The 15966-nt window shown below is 36.1% G+C and overlaps 1 protein-coding gene across 2 annotated transcripts in view; it reads left to right on the forward strand.

Annotated features, from left to right (window-relative positions):
• Positions 1 to 14790, forward strand: part of LOC120340470 (dynein beta chain, ciliary-like) — a 139152-nt gene extending 124362 nt beyond the window's left edge. Inside the window, exons 75-90 of one of the 2 annotated variants that reach the window (XM_078120272.1) lie at positions 494 to 547; positions 1646 to 1792; positions 2309 to 2467; positions 2973 to 3089; positions 3875 to 4086; positions 4545 to 4693; positions 5547 to 5690; positions 6382 to 6593; positions 6886 to 7077; positions 7464 to 7583; positions 8443 to 8685; positions 9273 to 9421; positions 10190 to 10339; positions 11212 to 11335; positions 12262 to 12415; positions 13300 to 14790. In XM_078120272.1, the coding sequence (XP_077976398.1) occupies positions 494 to 547; positions 1646 to 1792; positions 2309 to 2467; positions 2973 to 3089; positions 3875 to 4086; positions 4545 to 4693; positions 5547 to 5690; positions 6382 to 6593; positions 6886 to 7077; positions 7464 to 7583; positions 8443 to 8685; positions 9273 to 9421; positions 10190 to 10339; positions 11212 to 11335; positions 12262 to 12415; positions 13300 to 13523 (2550 nt within the window). In that variant the 3' untranslated portion in view covers positions 13524 to 14790. The remainder of the gene's footprint in view (positions 1 to 493; positions 548 to 1645; positions 1793 to 2308; positions 2468 to 2972; positions 3090 to 3874; positions 4087 to 4544; positions 4694 to 5546; positions 5691 to 6381; positions 6594 to 6885; positions 7078 to 7463; positions 7584 to 8442; positions 8686 to 9272; positions 9422 to 10189; positions 10340 to 11211; positions 11336 to 12261; positions 12416 to 13299) is intronic. The other variant, XM_078120273.1, reaches the window with a different exon arrangement.
• The last annotated feature ends 1176 nt before the right edge of the window (positions 14791 to 15966 follow it).

A 15966-nucleotide genomic window follows, 5' to 3' on the forward strand; every position in this document is an offset into this window, starting at 1 on the left:
ACGAAATAATTTTATACTTATACTTAATTGTAACACAGTGTTGACGAGATGTTTAGGGGTTTGCAATCAACAATGATTCAACATTGCAAAGTAATGCCACAAAGCGCTTTTGAAATTTTATACAAACACTCAGGTACTCCCCTAGTGTGTGTACCAGGTTAGGGTCAGGATATAGTTTTATTTCGATTTCCTTATTTTAGTTCTATTACGAGTTCAAAGACTGTCTGTGTTAGCCAAGTGATTATACCCCCTGTCCATAGGTTTCAGTCCCTTTATACAACTTGATGTAAAGTAGGCGAACAAAATTGGTTACCTCCATATTAGTACACACACTTCTGGAGCGCCAACACTCAACCATAATCTAATAATCAAAAGGCTAAAAAAAGGCTCAAGGATTTGCATCCATATTGTTTGAACATGGTATAATAATGCTAAAATGCTAGTATTTTTAAAACTTTGTTCAAATTTTTTAACAATAATCACTATTCTGCAGGCAAAAATGGCTCAAATAAAGCGTTTACAGAATTCTTTCACCGACTTTTTTAAGGTGAAAAAGATCATCATTGTACTCATTCACTCATTGTTTATGAAATTTCTTCGGCTATTGGTCATCATTCTTGTCTTATTATTCATTTCACTAAGATAAGCAATGTAGCATATAAGCATGAGTTATTTATTTGAAATGTATGGACTTGAGAGTGGAGAATACCATAAGCGACCAGCAGCTTCGTGAACCACCATATTTTCAGCACTGCACATGAAATATTGGAATCCATTTTTACATCCATTTTAGTGTGCAATAATTAGTAGCCCGCTTGTCAGGCTTTAGCTTTTAAGCTATTGTATTGCTTTCGCCATTCCCTACACTTGCCTTCATTTCAAATTTCACAGCTTGCCTATATTAGTATTTTTGTGTGAATAATCATTTGCTTAATAATTAATTATAATTATTGGGGTCGTCGGGCAGTGGGGGGCATGACACCATTTTTTGTCTATAATTTATTAATTTAATATATTTTTCATATATATCCCAGGTAGAGGTAAGATCTGAAGGCCGAGCTCGAGCCTAAAATGTCATTCATTACGTTCGGGTCGGGCTTCTCTATCGCTGACTTTTTTTTAAATAAATATATGTTTATAAAAAATATATACTAAAGCTATGTGTGGATACTAAACTAAGGAATACTTGTTATAAATAAAAATAATTTAAATAAGACAGAGAAGACGCTGTAATGGAATTTCCCCGACCTTCGACACCCGAAAATATTCTTCCTATTCTTTACCATTGCAAAATTTTCGGGGCTTATTTTAGGAATGGTTTCACGTAAAATATGGTATTTGTTTTAAACCATCATTATAATTCATCGCATACAACAATCTGTTTATTGAAAGTACTGGTAAAGAAATCGGTAAATCCAGTTAATTAGTCGGACTCGGGTCGGGCCTGCAAATCCAGTTAATTAGTTGTACTCGGGTCAGGTCGGGTTCAATGAAGCCGCAACCAACCAGCTGTTACATGAATCATTCTACTGCAGTGAGCAGTCATCTTGCTTATAATTATAACTTTTATAAATTAAAAAAAATGCAAATCCCCTTCTATTCATTATACTAGTCACTGAATAATTATATATTCTCAAATTTTTAGATCAAAGTTGTTGAAGCAAAACAGAATGAGGGTTCCATCAACGGCGCTAGAGAGTCATATCGAGACGTCGCATCCCGCGCTGCACTGCTCTACTTCATTATGAACGATCTTCATAAAATCAATCCCATCTACCAATTCTCACTGAGGGTGAGTATTCTCTTGTTTGAGTTTGCTTTGGTCATACAAATCACTTAAGCCTAATTGAAATAACTTTAAACTGCTTGCCTACTGCCTTGCTCAAAGAAAAAGGTGAGTACAGTAGTAGTTTATAAAGTAATAGTAATTGAATTAATTTCGAATTATCTATTTATCTGGTTAAAAGACAATAAATATATTATTTCTTATTGCTGAATATGAACTTAATACCAAAATTTGGTACTCCCGTAATATGTGTACCAGGTTCGGGTTAGGCCACAATTTTATTTCTATTTTCTTTATTTTAGTTCTATTACGAGTTCGAGGAATCTGTGTTAGCCAAGTGAATATACCCCCTGCCTATAGGTTGCAGTCTCTTTACACAACTTGATGTAAAGTAGGCGGACAAAATTAGTTACAAATTGGTACACATACTTCTGGAGCGCCCCAAATCCTGGACGAGCCACAACACAACCTTTTCCAATCTCCTGGGATAAATTTAAAATCCTAAAATTCTATTCTGCACAGGCATTCAACAACGTTTTCCATCGCTCAATTGCAACAGCAGAACAGAATGAAGAAACTAAGGAAAGAGTTGACAATCTAATCGACAGTGTCACTTACAACACATTCATGTACACGAGTCGAGGATTATTCGAAAATGACAAACTGACTTTTACAGCTCAGGTAAAATACCAGTAAATTTTATACAGGCCCATGTTTGGATTGAAAGATGTCTTCTTAATCCATGACCTACAGGCCGCTTTTGGGCCTCAAAGCAAAGGCGCGCAGGCAGCAAACTTGTCGCAGACTAACTATATTCATTATCCTGATCGTTAAAAATGAATATTTATCGTCATTGTCATATGTATATTAGTAACAGTGATCAGCAGAAGTCTCTAAATTTCAAGTCACGAGTCAAGTTGATCAAGGTCCTCTAAGTCGGGAGTTGAATTCGAGGTCAAGTCAATTATTGAGTTAAATCTCACTGGTGATTGGTTGATGGTAAGTTAGGGTCATTCTACTTGAATGATGACTCGAGTTCAACTCCAGTCGAGTCAATGACACATGCCTTCCCCAACACTGGTAGTTACATTAATCTTTGTTCTTCATCTTTAAATTCGGATATTTTAGGCATTATTTTACAAAATATACCTTGGGCATATTTCCACCAACTATTCTCTGTTTTCAGGTTTCATTCCAAGTTCTTCAAATGAGAGGACAACTGAATCCAAGTCATCTTGATATTTTGCTCAAGTTTCCTCCAAATCAACCAATGCCAAGTCCACTGGATTTTATCTCCAATCAGGTAATTGAGTTGAATGGAAATTGGGTAATTGAGGTATATGAAATGTAACAACATGAATAAAAGACATAACAAATATGAAACTTTGAAAGGCTTTTCATGAGAATTGCTTTTAATCATGAAATGATGACCAATGTCTAGATTTCAAAATCGGGTAAAATGATTGGTACAAACTTGCCAAATCCTAATTACAATATGGAGGAAACACAGGTTTAAATTTTGTGGAAGATGATAATTATGTATGAGAGACAATTTAGTTTAATTTCAGGATGATTCACATGATTGCTGGTTGCTTTGCCTTACTAACCACATCCATACATTGAAACAACTTGAAGTGGCGTTATGAACTCATATGAAAATAAAACAAGTATAACTCAAATATAAGAATATAACAAATAAAACTCGATTATCAGCCCTAACTGAAAGTTTTTTTTTTAACAGGTATAAGTATATATAATATATCTTAATATTGTTTTTACACCTTTCTGTTTTATTCTGACATCAGGTTCAATTCCCTAAATTCTACTATACCATAATGCCTACTGAAATATGTGAAGTTACAAACATCTGATCACCTTAAAAACTACATTTTGTTTATTCATGTTCACCCTACACTCATACTCATGGGGCATTAACCAAGTCTTTATCCAATGACGCCAGCGCAACTTTGTACAATGCTAACTAATGCCACAATACCAACTACAATGTATGATGTTATGTACTAGATACTTATTTATTCATGATTATACTTATACACCATACACTGATGCCCATATTATAATTCACAGACATGGGGCATTATCAAAGCTTTGGCACTGCTTGATGAATTCTCTGGATTGGACAGAGATATAGAAGGATCTCCAAAGCGTTGGAAAAAACTTGTCGACAGTGAAGCCCCAGAGAAAGAAAAACTTCCTCAAGACTGGAAAACGCAACCTCCTGTTATCAGAATGTGCATACTGAGAACTTTAAGGCCAGACAGAATGACCTATGCATTGAGGTATGACAATAATTTTGTGCATTTCTCCAAGACCATATTCTGATTAACTTAAATGAAGAAATCCATGAGCTTTCACTCTTTCATGTTTATCTTTTATATTATTAACATGTTACATATGTACCTTGATTTGAGTTTTATTACTTTAGATTTAGATTTTTTTTGCTATAGTTTATGCAAATAGCATCCTTGATTATTGTCTATTGAGTGGTATCACCAGACGCTTTTTGTTAGCTAAAATAAATTGGACCTGAAACCCATGCGAACAAAGGCGATGCAAAATTTGACAAAGATTATCAAGTTGTTCAAAAATCTTGCTTGTAAAGAATTATAATTAATAGTTTTATCTGAGGCGTTTCCGTGTTTGAGTGATGGGTCTCTTAGTCGAAGGCAACAACTATTATTTGTTTCAATAACAACGGTTTAGGAAAATTCATAAATTTTACTATTTCTGATTTCAGAGATTTCACTGAGCAGATGTTGGGATCCAAATACATTGAGAATCGACCAATTGAGCTCTCAAAAACATTTGAAGAAAGTTCGAGGGCAGAACCAATATTCTTCGTTTTATCTCCTGGGGTTGATCCTTTGAAGGATGTGGAAGCACTTGGTAAGATTGGATTTGACATGTCCTTACTATTTTTATATGATGCTTAATTGTGCCTTTTCTTTAAACATGGCCTTACAAAAGCACCCACTGATACCTAATGATATTGTGGCGCGGCGGTGTGGCTCATCGTGCTAAGCGTTAGAAATACGCACCTCTGATTACTCTGCGTGGGTTCGCAAGTTCGAATCCCATACAGGGATGATTTTGTGCGAGAGGATTGATGGACTCCCCGCCGCCATAGGGTTGTTCACGTAACCGCTGGTCGGTTATGGCTTTCTCCACCATCAAATTCATGCTTCCGAAAACAACGAACTAATCCCATACCCTGCATTGAATGGCAACCGGACGAGAGGCTGTGGTTCGCCATATGGTTAAGCTGTCTTTTTGGCTTTTCTCTCCGCCGGGATAAATATGTAAATCCTATCCTAAAATTGGTGTATGCAACTCTTCTTCAATGGGCTGTTAGAAATTGTTTAGTCGACTTAATTTTTGAAGTTTTTGACATTGATTATCACAATGGAAAGTCTGAAATTGCTACCCAGACTTGAATATAAACATCTCCATTTCCGACTCTGAATTCACTTTCTGAATTAGCTTTCTGTCAAAGTATTATATTCATCCCAACCCAGAACATAGCATGAATCTAAATATATATGCTTACATTAATCTTGTGCTCCGCAATATATATACTTAGTCAGAACTGTGGGAGAAGTGGGACAAGCGTGGACAAGTTTGCTAAAAAGGAGACAAGTGCGGGACAACTGAGACTTTCTTGAAACACCATATTTGTCAACAATTTCAATCTCAAATTTAATTGTTTTCTTCAATTTTTATGACATTTCATGTATTCTAGGAAAGAAACTTGGATATCACTCTGACCATGGCAACTTCCACAACATTTCTCTTGGGCAAGGTCAAGAAGTTGTTGCAGAACAGGCACTAGAGGTCGCTGCAGAGAAAGGACACTGGGTAGTGTTACAGAATGTTCATTTAGTTGGTGAGTTCTTTTCACAATAGGAAATTCATATCTGTACCAGGAAGAAGAAAGTTATATAGCTCTATCATATAAATATCCACAATCTTGTGTCTGGTTATCATTGGCTTAGGTAAGCGAATAGTTAACCTGTTCATTGTACCAGATGCAAAGATTTGATGATGTAACTGCTGAACTACAATAAATGACCAGAAACCCAGCAATCTTCTCACACATACTTATTCCTTGTGGAATCAAACCTACAAACATACAGAAGATATCCAGCAGAATAATGGCAATTGCGTTTTGATGCGCTACTTGTTGAGCCCGTACTGCATTTCACAACATTACATTGAACTATGCTGTAAAAAACTGCCATATTTAAAATTACCAGAATATTTTATTCATGAATGTGAGCCCAGTGTGCTACAACATTGATATTCTCATAGCTTCAATACGAATGTGTGTAAGGATTCAAAAATGAGAAAAATGTGCTTCTGGTATACAGTTTTAACGTTGAATGATAATATCGTAAACCATTCTTGCTTCATTAATACTTGATGAAAAACAATATTTTAGGTATTCTAAACATTTGAACATATTTTCAAAATTTAAAGTGAGAAAAATATCAGATTGATATCTGTGCAATGTTACGGACATTCGCTAAAGTGTTAAGTATAGTTTTAGTAATAGTGTTACTTTCGATATATTTCAGCAAAATGGCTGCCAAGGCTTGAAGATATAGTTGAACAAAATGCTACAAATGCTCACAAAGATTATAGATTGTTCATCAGTGCGGAACCGCCAGCATCAGCAGACGTACATGTTATTCCACAAGGAATTCTGGAAAATTCTGTCAAAGTTACAAATGAACCTCCAACTGGTATGCATGCTAATTTACATGCAGCCCTGGATAATTTTAACCAAGTAAGTTTTTATTTTCAAAATTACCTTTGTTTTGAGCAGAGCAAAACTGATGAGACAGCTTAATCATATACCGGACTTTAATCTCAATTCTGGTTACCATGTTATGAGATTACAAACTTGATTATGAAAATTACAAATTGTTCAATGAAAGCCATAACTGACTCATACTATATATGGTGGAGGAATCCAGAATCGAATCTGCAATGATGAGGAATCTATCATTCTTCTGATACACCTCTTAACAGAAAAATTATATAATTGAAATTAAAAACGGATGCAATTTTTTCAACAGGATACATTAGAAATGTGCGCAAGGGAATCAGAATTCAAATCAATTCTCTTCTCTCTGTGTTATTTTCATGCTGCCGTGGCTGAAAGAAGAAAGTTTGGACCTCAAGGTTGGAACAGAAGATATCCTTTCAATACAGGAGATCTGACAATCTCTGTCAATGTGTTGTACAACTACCTGGAAGCAAATGTGAAGGTGAAATTGAATATTGTGATCAGGAGTACTCAATTAGGATTGGGTTTACATGTTTATCCTGGTAGCGAGTAAAGTCGCTATGACGGCTCAATCATATGGCAAACCACGGCCTCGCATTCAGTTACCAGTCCATGAGGAATATGGGCTTGGTTAGGCAGGTATTTGTTTTAGATGCATGGACTTCCCGTAACAGTAATTATAAATCGTCAACCAACTATCAAGGAGGCTTAAACTTTACCATAGGCGCCATTTTACATAGATATGCCGCTTCTTCTCATTTAAAATGGTGTTTGAAGTAAACCCACGGGAACACAACTTAAAATACCTTGCTTCTAATTTTTCTAACCCTTTGTCACCATGATATTCATATTTAACATTTGTATCAGGTACCATGGACAGATCTGCGATATCTATTTGGAGAGATTATGTATGGTGGACACATTACAGATGACTGGGACAGGCGGTTGTGCAGAACTTATCTTGAAGTTTATATGGAACCTAAACAGGTGAATGATAATCATTTTAATAACATAGTGGGTTATTGCTAAGAGGTTTATTCATAGTTACTTGTACAGCTATTGGCCTATTATACTGGCATAGGCTTTGAAATTCAGTTTTACCATAGCTTCGAGCCACGCATAATCCAACTTTCAATGTCCTACTAGACCCTAGTTGCAACACAACGACCACATTTCCATGGTCACTTAGCCTGTGATGCTTTGAGTCAACTTCTTTTGTCGAAACGGCGACTGCTTGTTACGTACCAGGTTGCCCTGATGTACTTATTTTTTATATCAGATAATATATTTAGTTTCCTGTTCTGTTTGACGTTCCCAAGGGTGCCATCGCTCAGTAACCACTATTAGTTTTCTACGTCTCCTTTCACCCTGAAATGCGATTTTTTTGTTGATTTCTTTTAAGTTGTGTATGTCTAGGGTATATTCCAAGCATGGTGAAGAAATGATTACTGATAGCAAAAATGTGCCACAGATCTGCTTTTTGTCTAAACAAGTCCTAGTCACTCAAAATATTATTGCATAACATAAAAGTTCACAAAGTCCCTTCTTACTGGAATTCTCATCTCTCGTGCTAAATAGCATGCACTGTGTTTGCATGTACTTCTGAAGTGCCAAATGTGGTACTGCACAGGATTTATCGGCTGCATTCAAAGCATAACGCCTATTTAATATCTAAAGTTTTTGGTCTCTTTTTTGGTGTCGCTGCTCGATAACAAGTTTTGGTTCCCTGTGACTTCCATTCCCCAGTAAAAATGTGCATTGAATTTTATTTTATATTTTTTTCGAATTTGTATTGTATTTTTTTACTGAATGGAAAAAATAAACTTGACTATGACTTTATTTCCAGCTTGATGGTGAACTCATGTATGCACCAGGATTCTTTTCCCCACCAAACCTCGACTACAAAGGTTATCATGCATACATTGATGAATTACTTCCCCCTGAAAGTCCGACATTGTACGGCCTTCACCCAAATGCTGAGGTTGGAATCTTAACAGTGACCTCGGATGAACTATTCAGAACCGTTCTTGAAATGCAGCCTAGAGAAGGCAGTGGAGGATCAGAAGGAATCACATCAATTGATGAAAATGTAAGTTGTGTGAATTTTTGCATATTTGGAAAGCTTCACCCTTTTTCATATAAGAATTCTTACTATTTTCTGAGTTTTATTTAACCTTTTGCTTTTAAAACTTCGATTCTCAAATACGTCAAGAAGGTTATATTGATATTTCTGATTCAACAAGAAATTTCTATATAGCTCCTAGTGCAGTGGTTCCAACATTTTATGTGACCCCCTCACGAAGGCTTTTAGCACTCATGGCCCCCTTTTTATCATCCCAGTAGTATTTATAGTGCTATTTTGATTAGTAGGTTCAAAATCCCATTATGTTTGAACAATTCATGCTCAACAAAGTGAAAACTCCCTATCAAATAACCTTATCAAGAAATGAAACAGAGAGTTTTCTGGTTAAGTGAAAAGTAAAACCAGTTTCGCGCCAAGCATTGTAGCTTCAACTGCTCTATGACCACCTTTAAGGATGCGGGGTCCCCAGTTGGGAAAAGCTGTCTTAGTAATTCAATGATTGCATGCAACTTTTCTACTGGTAACTCTTCCACTTTTTTTGAAGACTTTGCTTATTTGTATAAAAAGTTATATACATTGTATCTCATTTTCAGGTTAAAACTACCCTGGATGAAATACTGGAAAGACTTCCTGATCTTTTCCCAATGGCTGAAATCATGGCAAAGACAACAGAACGAAGCCCTTACATTGTTGTCTGTCTTCAAGAATGCGAAAGAATGAACATACTTCTGAGCGAGATCAGGTAAAAAAGAAATTTCAGTAAGTTGCTGTTCTGCTCTGAACAAGGATCTAAATGAGCAACAGCTTACATGCATTGGAATGATAGCATTTTCCTATTTATCTCGGAGGAAGAAAAGTAAACATGGTTCATTTCTTGCCAATGTTGTAAACTGCATGTCTGAGGAAGTCTGACTCTGGTTGGTTGGACGAAACCTTACAGAAATACATTTGTGTTTGTGTGCAGCTGGATTTTTTAATTGGATAGAATGGTTTATTTATATGACATAATACATACAGCCTCTAATCCAGTTACCAGTTCATGTCGGGTTTGGTAATAGTTATTAGCCTACAATGATGAGGAGTCCAGCAATTCTTTTTTTCCCCATGGGATTTGAACCTGAAAACCTGCGCAAGGAGGTCAGCGGTTTCTTTATGCGCATTGTACTTTTACTCTGAACGAAGTTTACACAGACTACAGCTTTCAATTATTGATATTGTGAGCTCGAATTATTTTTACCCAAATAACATATACAGTTGGCTAAAGATACATGCTCACATTCGTACCAATCCTTAAAATAGATCATTCAGTCATATCGTTAACAATTCGTGCAATTAGGATAGGACAAGATTTTTATATATCCCAAGTGAGTGCAAAGTTGATAAGACGGCTAACTCTTATTGCAAAAGTGAAAACACAATAGTAGAACCGATGGCCCAAAATTTGTTTTAATTTAAATTTGTCCTAATTTTTCAATTTCCTAATTTATCCAATTTTAATATCTATTCTCAGGCGTTCATTAAAAGAACTTGATCTTGGATTGAAAGGGGAACTTACGTTTTCATCAGGAATGGAAGCCGTGCAAGATGCTTTGTATTACGATGCATTACCACAGTCTTGGACTAAAGTATCTTATCCTTCAACATATTCACTGTCACAGTGGTAAGTGTCGAATCTATATTCTAGTCTAGACTAGCAGCAGTCTAGTGTTGTTTTGGACAAAATTCGTTGATTTCACATATTTTGCATTTTGTGATGGACCTAACACAGATATAAATAAGCTCGTACACTAGGTTTTTATTAGCTCACATGTCAACTAGGAGTCTTGAAGCAGCACGAACCAAAGAATGACTTTCAAATCAATACACCATGCTATTAAAAAACGAACAGTATACAGCAGCAGAGTCAAATGCCATGACTGTTTAATGCGTTGCTAGACTTTAAAAGACAACTCACCACACATAACACTACCAAATACTTGTTTATATCAATTTCTTGTAAATTCTATGAAATGCAATTGAAGAACATAATGAGACAACACAGAAAGATGTCCTTTCTTGGTTATTTTATCCTATGTATTTACAAGATTTTGAAGACAAAAAAAGTTGTTCAAGTTTCTTTGAGCTGGTATCTCATCTTAGTTTGAAGCAATATAACTGAATTATTTTAATGAAAAGTCAAATATATATTTTTACTCAGTTTCACAAAGCATCAAGTTTTTTAAGTTTCCCGTGATTAATATATGCACAAAGTGTCAATTAAGTAACTTAAAAAATCTATCATTTAACTTACTAATTTTGTTCGCCTATTTTACATCAAGTTGTGTAATAGGACTGAAACCTATGAGCAGGGGTATATTCATTTGGCTAACACAAACAGTTCCCAAACTCGTAATAGAACTAAAATAAGGAAAATCGGAATAAAATTATGGCCTAACCCTAACCTGGTACACACACTACTGGAGTAACAAATTGAATTGTAAGAAGACTTTCTGTATTCCAAGCTAAAAAACTTGTTCAAAATCTTATTTTTAGGTTTGCTGACTTACTGCTCAGATGTCGCGAATTGGAAACCTGGACCCAAGACCTGACTTTACCAGCAACAGTATGGCTTGGAGGACTTTTCAATCCACAATCTTTCTTAACAGCAATCATGCAGGTATGGGTTTTTAAAATTTCTTGGTTGATATAAAAATTCTATCCCTCTACTTCTAGAATTATTTTCATAAATATGTTGAAAACTATTTCATTAGAAAAAGGAGTCTTTGAATGCTCGTAGTCTCAAAAGTGTCCGGTATGATTTGTCCCCTTTTACACACACTTGTTCCACTGTTTTGAGGAATTCATGTATATTCAGGGTTGTGATGAATATAATATTTGGACTGGAGGTTTGAATATTCAAATAAAGTTAGATTTAAATGGTTGGGATAAGTGTGACAATGCATTTTTGAGACTTTGTGAATGCTTATACAGGGCTTGGTTCAGTGTGAAAATGTAGAATGCAATCCCAAATTATGCTTCCAAATAATTAAAAAACCTTCTCTATATGACAGTTAGTTGAATTTGTTGACAATTTGTCGGAGCAATACAGAATAGGATGTAATCAGTAATCAGTAGTTTATTTCTCACCATACTTAAAATAAGCACAAACATACAAATTGCAATAAATTAAATTATAAATAGGCCCTATTTCAGGGTGAAGAAGACGCGAGAAACCAATACTGGTTATCGAGCAGCGGCACCTATAAAATGAGTCTAACACTATAATATAAGAAAGAAAAAGTCGAACTAAGTTTAAATAAATTGAGAAAAAAATACATAACATATCTCGAGGCGATCTGCTGTAACCAGCAGTCGCTCGCTTCAACCAAAGTGATGTAACTATTTACCCAGAGCGAAAGGAAAATTGTGATTGCAAAGGAATCCGTAAACGAACATTGCGGCCAGGAGGCCAGCAATCCTCTCTCACATATTTAACCCTTGCGGGGTAATCAGATGTGCTGTGGCAAGCATGTTCCTAATGCTGAGCACAATGGGCCACACCGCCAAGTCGTTATTTGACAATTTTTTTTTTTTCTGCTACAGAGCATGGCAAGGAAGAACGAATGGCCTCTTGACAAGATGGCAATATCAGTTGATGTCACCAAAAAGCAGAAAGAAGATTTTGGCCATCCACCAAGAGAAGGAGCATACTTGCATGGTTTATTCTTGGAAGGGGCAAGATGGGACATGCAATCAGGTATTTTTAAAGATTTACTGTTTTGCCTCATTACTTGAATGTGTCTGTTTCTGTTGTGGTACAAATGTGTATAGGAATCGAATCACCTTTGCGGCGTCCATTGTACAACCAAAGTAGGACATTCGTCTGTTATTTAGTTCATTTTGTCATGTGCTCTTTCTGATGTGTTCGATTCCATTTTTAACTGGTAATGATGGCATATTCCAAATGGGACGTTAATTAGATATTATCTGCTGCTGAAATCAGAAATTATGATGTTACTGACGTCATGACTTAATAGTTTCCCATGGCCCTTCGTCAATTGTTGTCAAATATCATATGTCTGTTTTCAGTTTACCTATTTTATTCTCTGTTTAATTGTATAATAGACAATAGTGAATCTCTCAATAAAGCGGTAACTGCTTTTAAAGAAGCTTTGTGCCTTGCCTTTCGCCACAGAAGTTTTAATTGAGTCATGCACCCTTTCCAACAACTGACACAATGACTTAATAGTCTTTCGTTGCCCCCTCGTCAATTTCGGTCACATTATTGGGTACCCCCGTAGTATGTGTACCAGATTATGGTTTGGCCATAATTTTATTTCGATTTTCTACATTTTAATTCTATTACGAGTTTAGGACTGTTCGTGTTAGCCAAGTGAATATACCCCCTGCCAATAGAATTCAGTCCCTTTACACAACTTTAGGTAAAGTAGGCAAACAAAATTAGTTACCTCCATATTGGTACACACACTTCTGGAGCGCCCAATATGTATCTGGCTTTTATTTAATATATAGAGAGATGTATTTACTTTTGAAAGAGCTTTGTTGTATCTTGTCTTTTAGCTACAAAGGTTAAAAAAAGTCATACATGCTTTCCTTCAACTTTTTTGTTTCGCTACACAGGAATGCTCGTTGATGCAAAATTGAAAGAACTGACTCCTACAGTTCCAGTTGTGTTTGCGAAAGCAATTCCATTGGATCGCCAGGACACCCGACACTCGTATGAATGCCCAGTTTATAGAACCAGGGAGAGAGGACCAACCTTTGTGTGGACCTTTAACCTGAAAACGAAAGAGCCTGCGTCGAAGTGGATTTTGGCTGGTGTAGCTCTGCTGCTGAACGTTTAGAATTGAATAAGGACTGTAATTTGTAGGTTATAATGATTTTGTCAAATTGTTGGATTTTGACTATTTAATAAATGAGATGCATGAGGGTCTATGTGGCTGAATGTCCGAACGTACCCCCCCTCTCAATAATTCTATATGTGGACGGACAGATGAAATAATTTTTTAGAGAAGTGACAGATTTTTGCACCCACTGTAAATTATTTGGAACCACTGTTTTAAACATTATCCTGTAGTTCAGTGTTTCCCAAATTTTTCTATGTCGGACCTTCATTCTGTGTTGTATCAATTTATGTGCCTAACAAACAAAAAAGCATGTTGTTTCCTTTGATGAAATAAAACTTACGAGTCTTAATTAATACATACTAATGTTAAATACTGGCAGGCTGGCGCAATTCAATAAGATTAAGCTCTATTTGTGTATATTTGAGATTCTTTTCATATCGTTACGGACCCCTACGGGTCAGCGGACATCAGTTTGGGAAACCCTGCTGTAGTCGATGTGGTTAATATTGTTTCATATTCAAAGGCGTCAACTTCCTTCCGAAATGCAAAAATAATTCTGTGTCATACATAACGGTTCTTCACAGATTGATTGAATTGTGTTTCAGACACTCAAAGAGTTTTGAAAACCCATTTTACTGGCCTCCTGCTGAACCCGCTAGCTTATCCGTTCTAACTTAGCAATTAGAAATTTCAGAACCCCACTTTGAAATTCATGGCTGCACCCCTGTTCATATATATGTATTAGAAGCACAACATATTTGCAGTGTTGGGAAAGGGTCAAGGGTCAAGGGTCAAAAAACCTGGGTCAAGTCGAGTCACAGGTATTATGATTTTCGAGGTAATCACTGAGTCAAGTCTCATTAAGGGTTGATTCATAGGTCTTTCCATTCTAGTGACTTGAGTAACTTTTAGCTTTTGATAAATGAATAAATGACGAGTCGAGTCTAACATGAGTAAATGATTCTCGTCCATTCATCAATGCATAATTGTTCAACGTCTTAATGTTCGTTACACACACTAAATGTTCATTTTTCTTATTTTCGTAATAAAATTTTTAGTAAAAATAATAATTTAACTCTCAATCACTGTAAAAACAATTTTAAAATATATTTTCCACCGTTTTTACCAATTGTTGGAATAATGGTAGTGTTCCCATAAATTGTTTTGCACAAATTACAATTTTTGTCGTTTTTTGCACTATTGTCAGTAAAGTTATACATATATATATTAATCAAATACACATATTCTTGTATATAAGAGTGCAGTCATATATCTACAGTTATGATATGTATAGGGTTTGCTCGCGATTGCTACGTATATGGCTTTTCGTTGCAATATACTGAATATGCTGTAAATAAACAGGGGGAATGGGGGATTTTAGAATGCTCCGCTTTTCACTGTTAGTTTCACAACTGAAACTATCTTCACCATCAGTCGTTTACACACTAACAGACGATACTGCTAGGTTTGTATGAAGATGCAGAAGTGAAAGTTAAAAATCTGCTCTTGTGAGGAATTCTGATTTTGGTCAGACGAAACGTTACATTATTTTTGAGTTATACAGATACACTAGCGCAGAGGCAGTGAGAAAAGATTGGGAGTTGGTCTCGTGTAACCTCCACTGATAGTTACATGGAGGTTTGCTGTATCATTCATAGAGCTGGGCATTTTGAATCGAATAGTAAATTATTCGAATCGGTTCAAAGCAAAATTTCGAATCGCCGTCATCTTGTTTTTCTTTCTTTTCGCCAATGGTCGAGATAAATTGCTTATTTTTTTAAATTCTTCAACTCAATTCTGACATACGACTCTTTTCTGTAGCGAGTTATTGATGAAAATGTGTTTTTATTGTATGTGAACGCGCAGCAATCTGTTTGAGTGATATATTCTACCAGTGGCGGCGCGTCAATAGGGCCAACCGGGGCAATGCCCCGGTTGTTTTTTCGGTATAATAAAAAATATTCGAAAAATACCTCAATATCGGTTGCACAGACTGTCTACACTAGCCATATTCTCCCGACATGGTTCATTTTTCGCTCGCAAAGCCTTCGCCGAACGTCGACGGGGCGACGCCGATTTTGCCCCGGTTGCTCATTGTATATCTTTTATCTTCCACTCGCCGCGTTTGTCTCGTTTGTTTTCTGTTTCTTTTACTAAATCATCGGGGCCGATCGGGGCTAGCCCCGAAATTATGACGACACAATGCCGACGTTTCTTACAACAACGTGTTGACATATTCACGCATTCCTTCTCGTTCGTTGGTTGCTTGAAGAGTTGATAGTTTCCTCGCCTTCGTTTTTGTCGCTTGTTTCGCTATTTGAATCAGTTAGAGACCTTTAGTCCATTTGCTTTCGATTTTCCACATTCCTTTTGAGCTCCTCACTTCTTTCCGGCTTCGCATTTCTTAGCCTTAGACCTCATAATGCAGTGGTTCTCAACC

This window comes from Styela clava, chromosome 14 (assembly GCF_964204865.1).
Source record: "Styela clava chromosome 14, kaStyClav1.hap1.2, whole genome shotgun sequence".
NCBI classification, from domain to species: Eukaryota; Metazoa; Chordata; class Ascidiacea; order Stolidobranchia; family Styelidae; genus Styela; species Styela clava.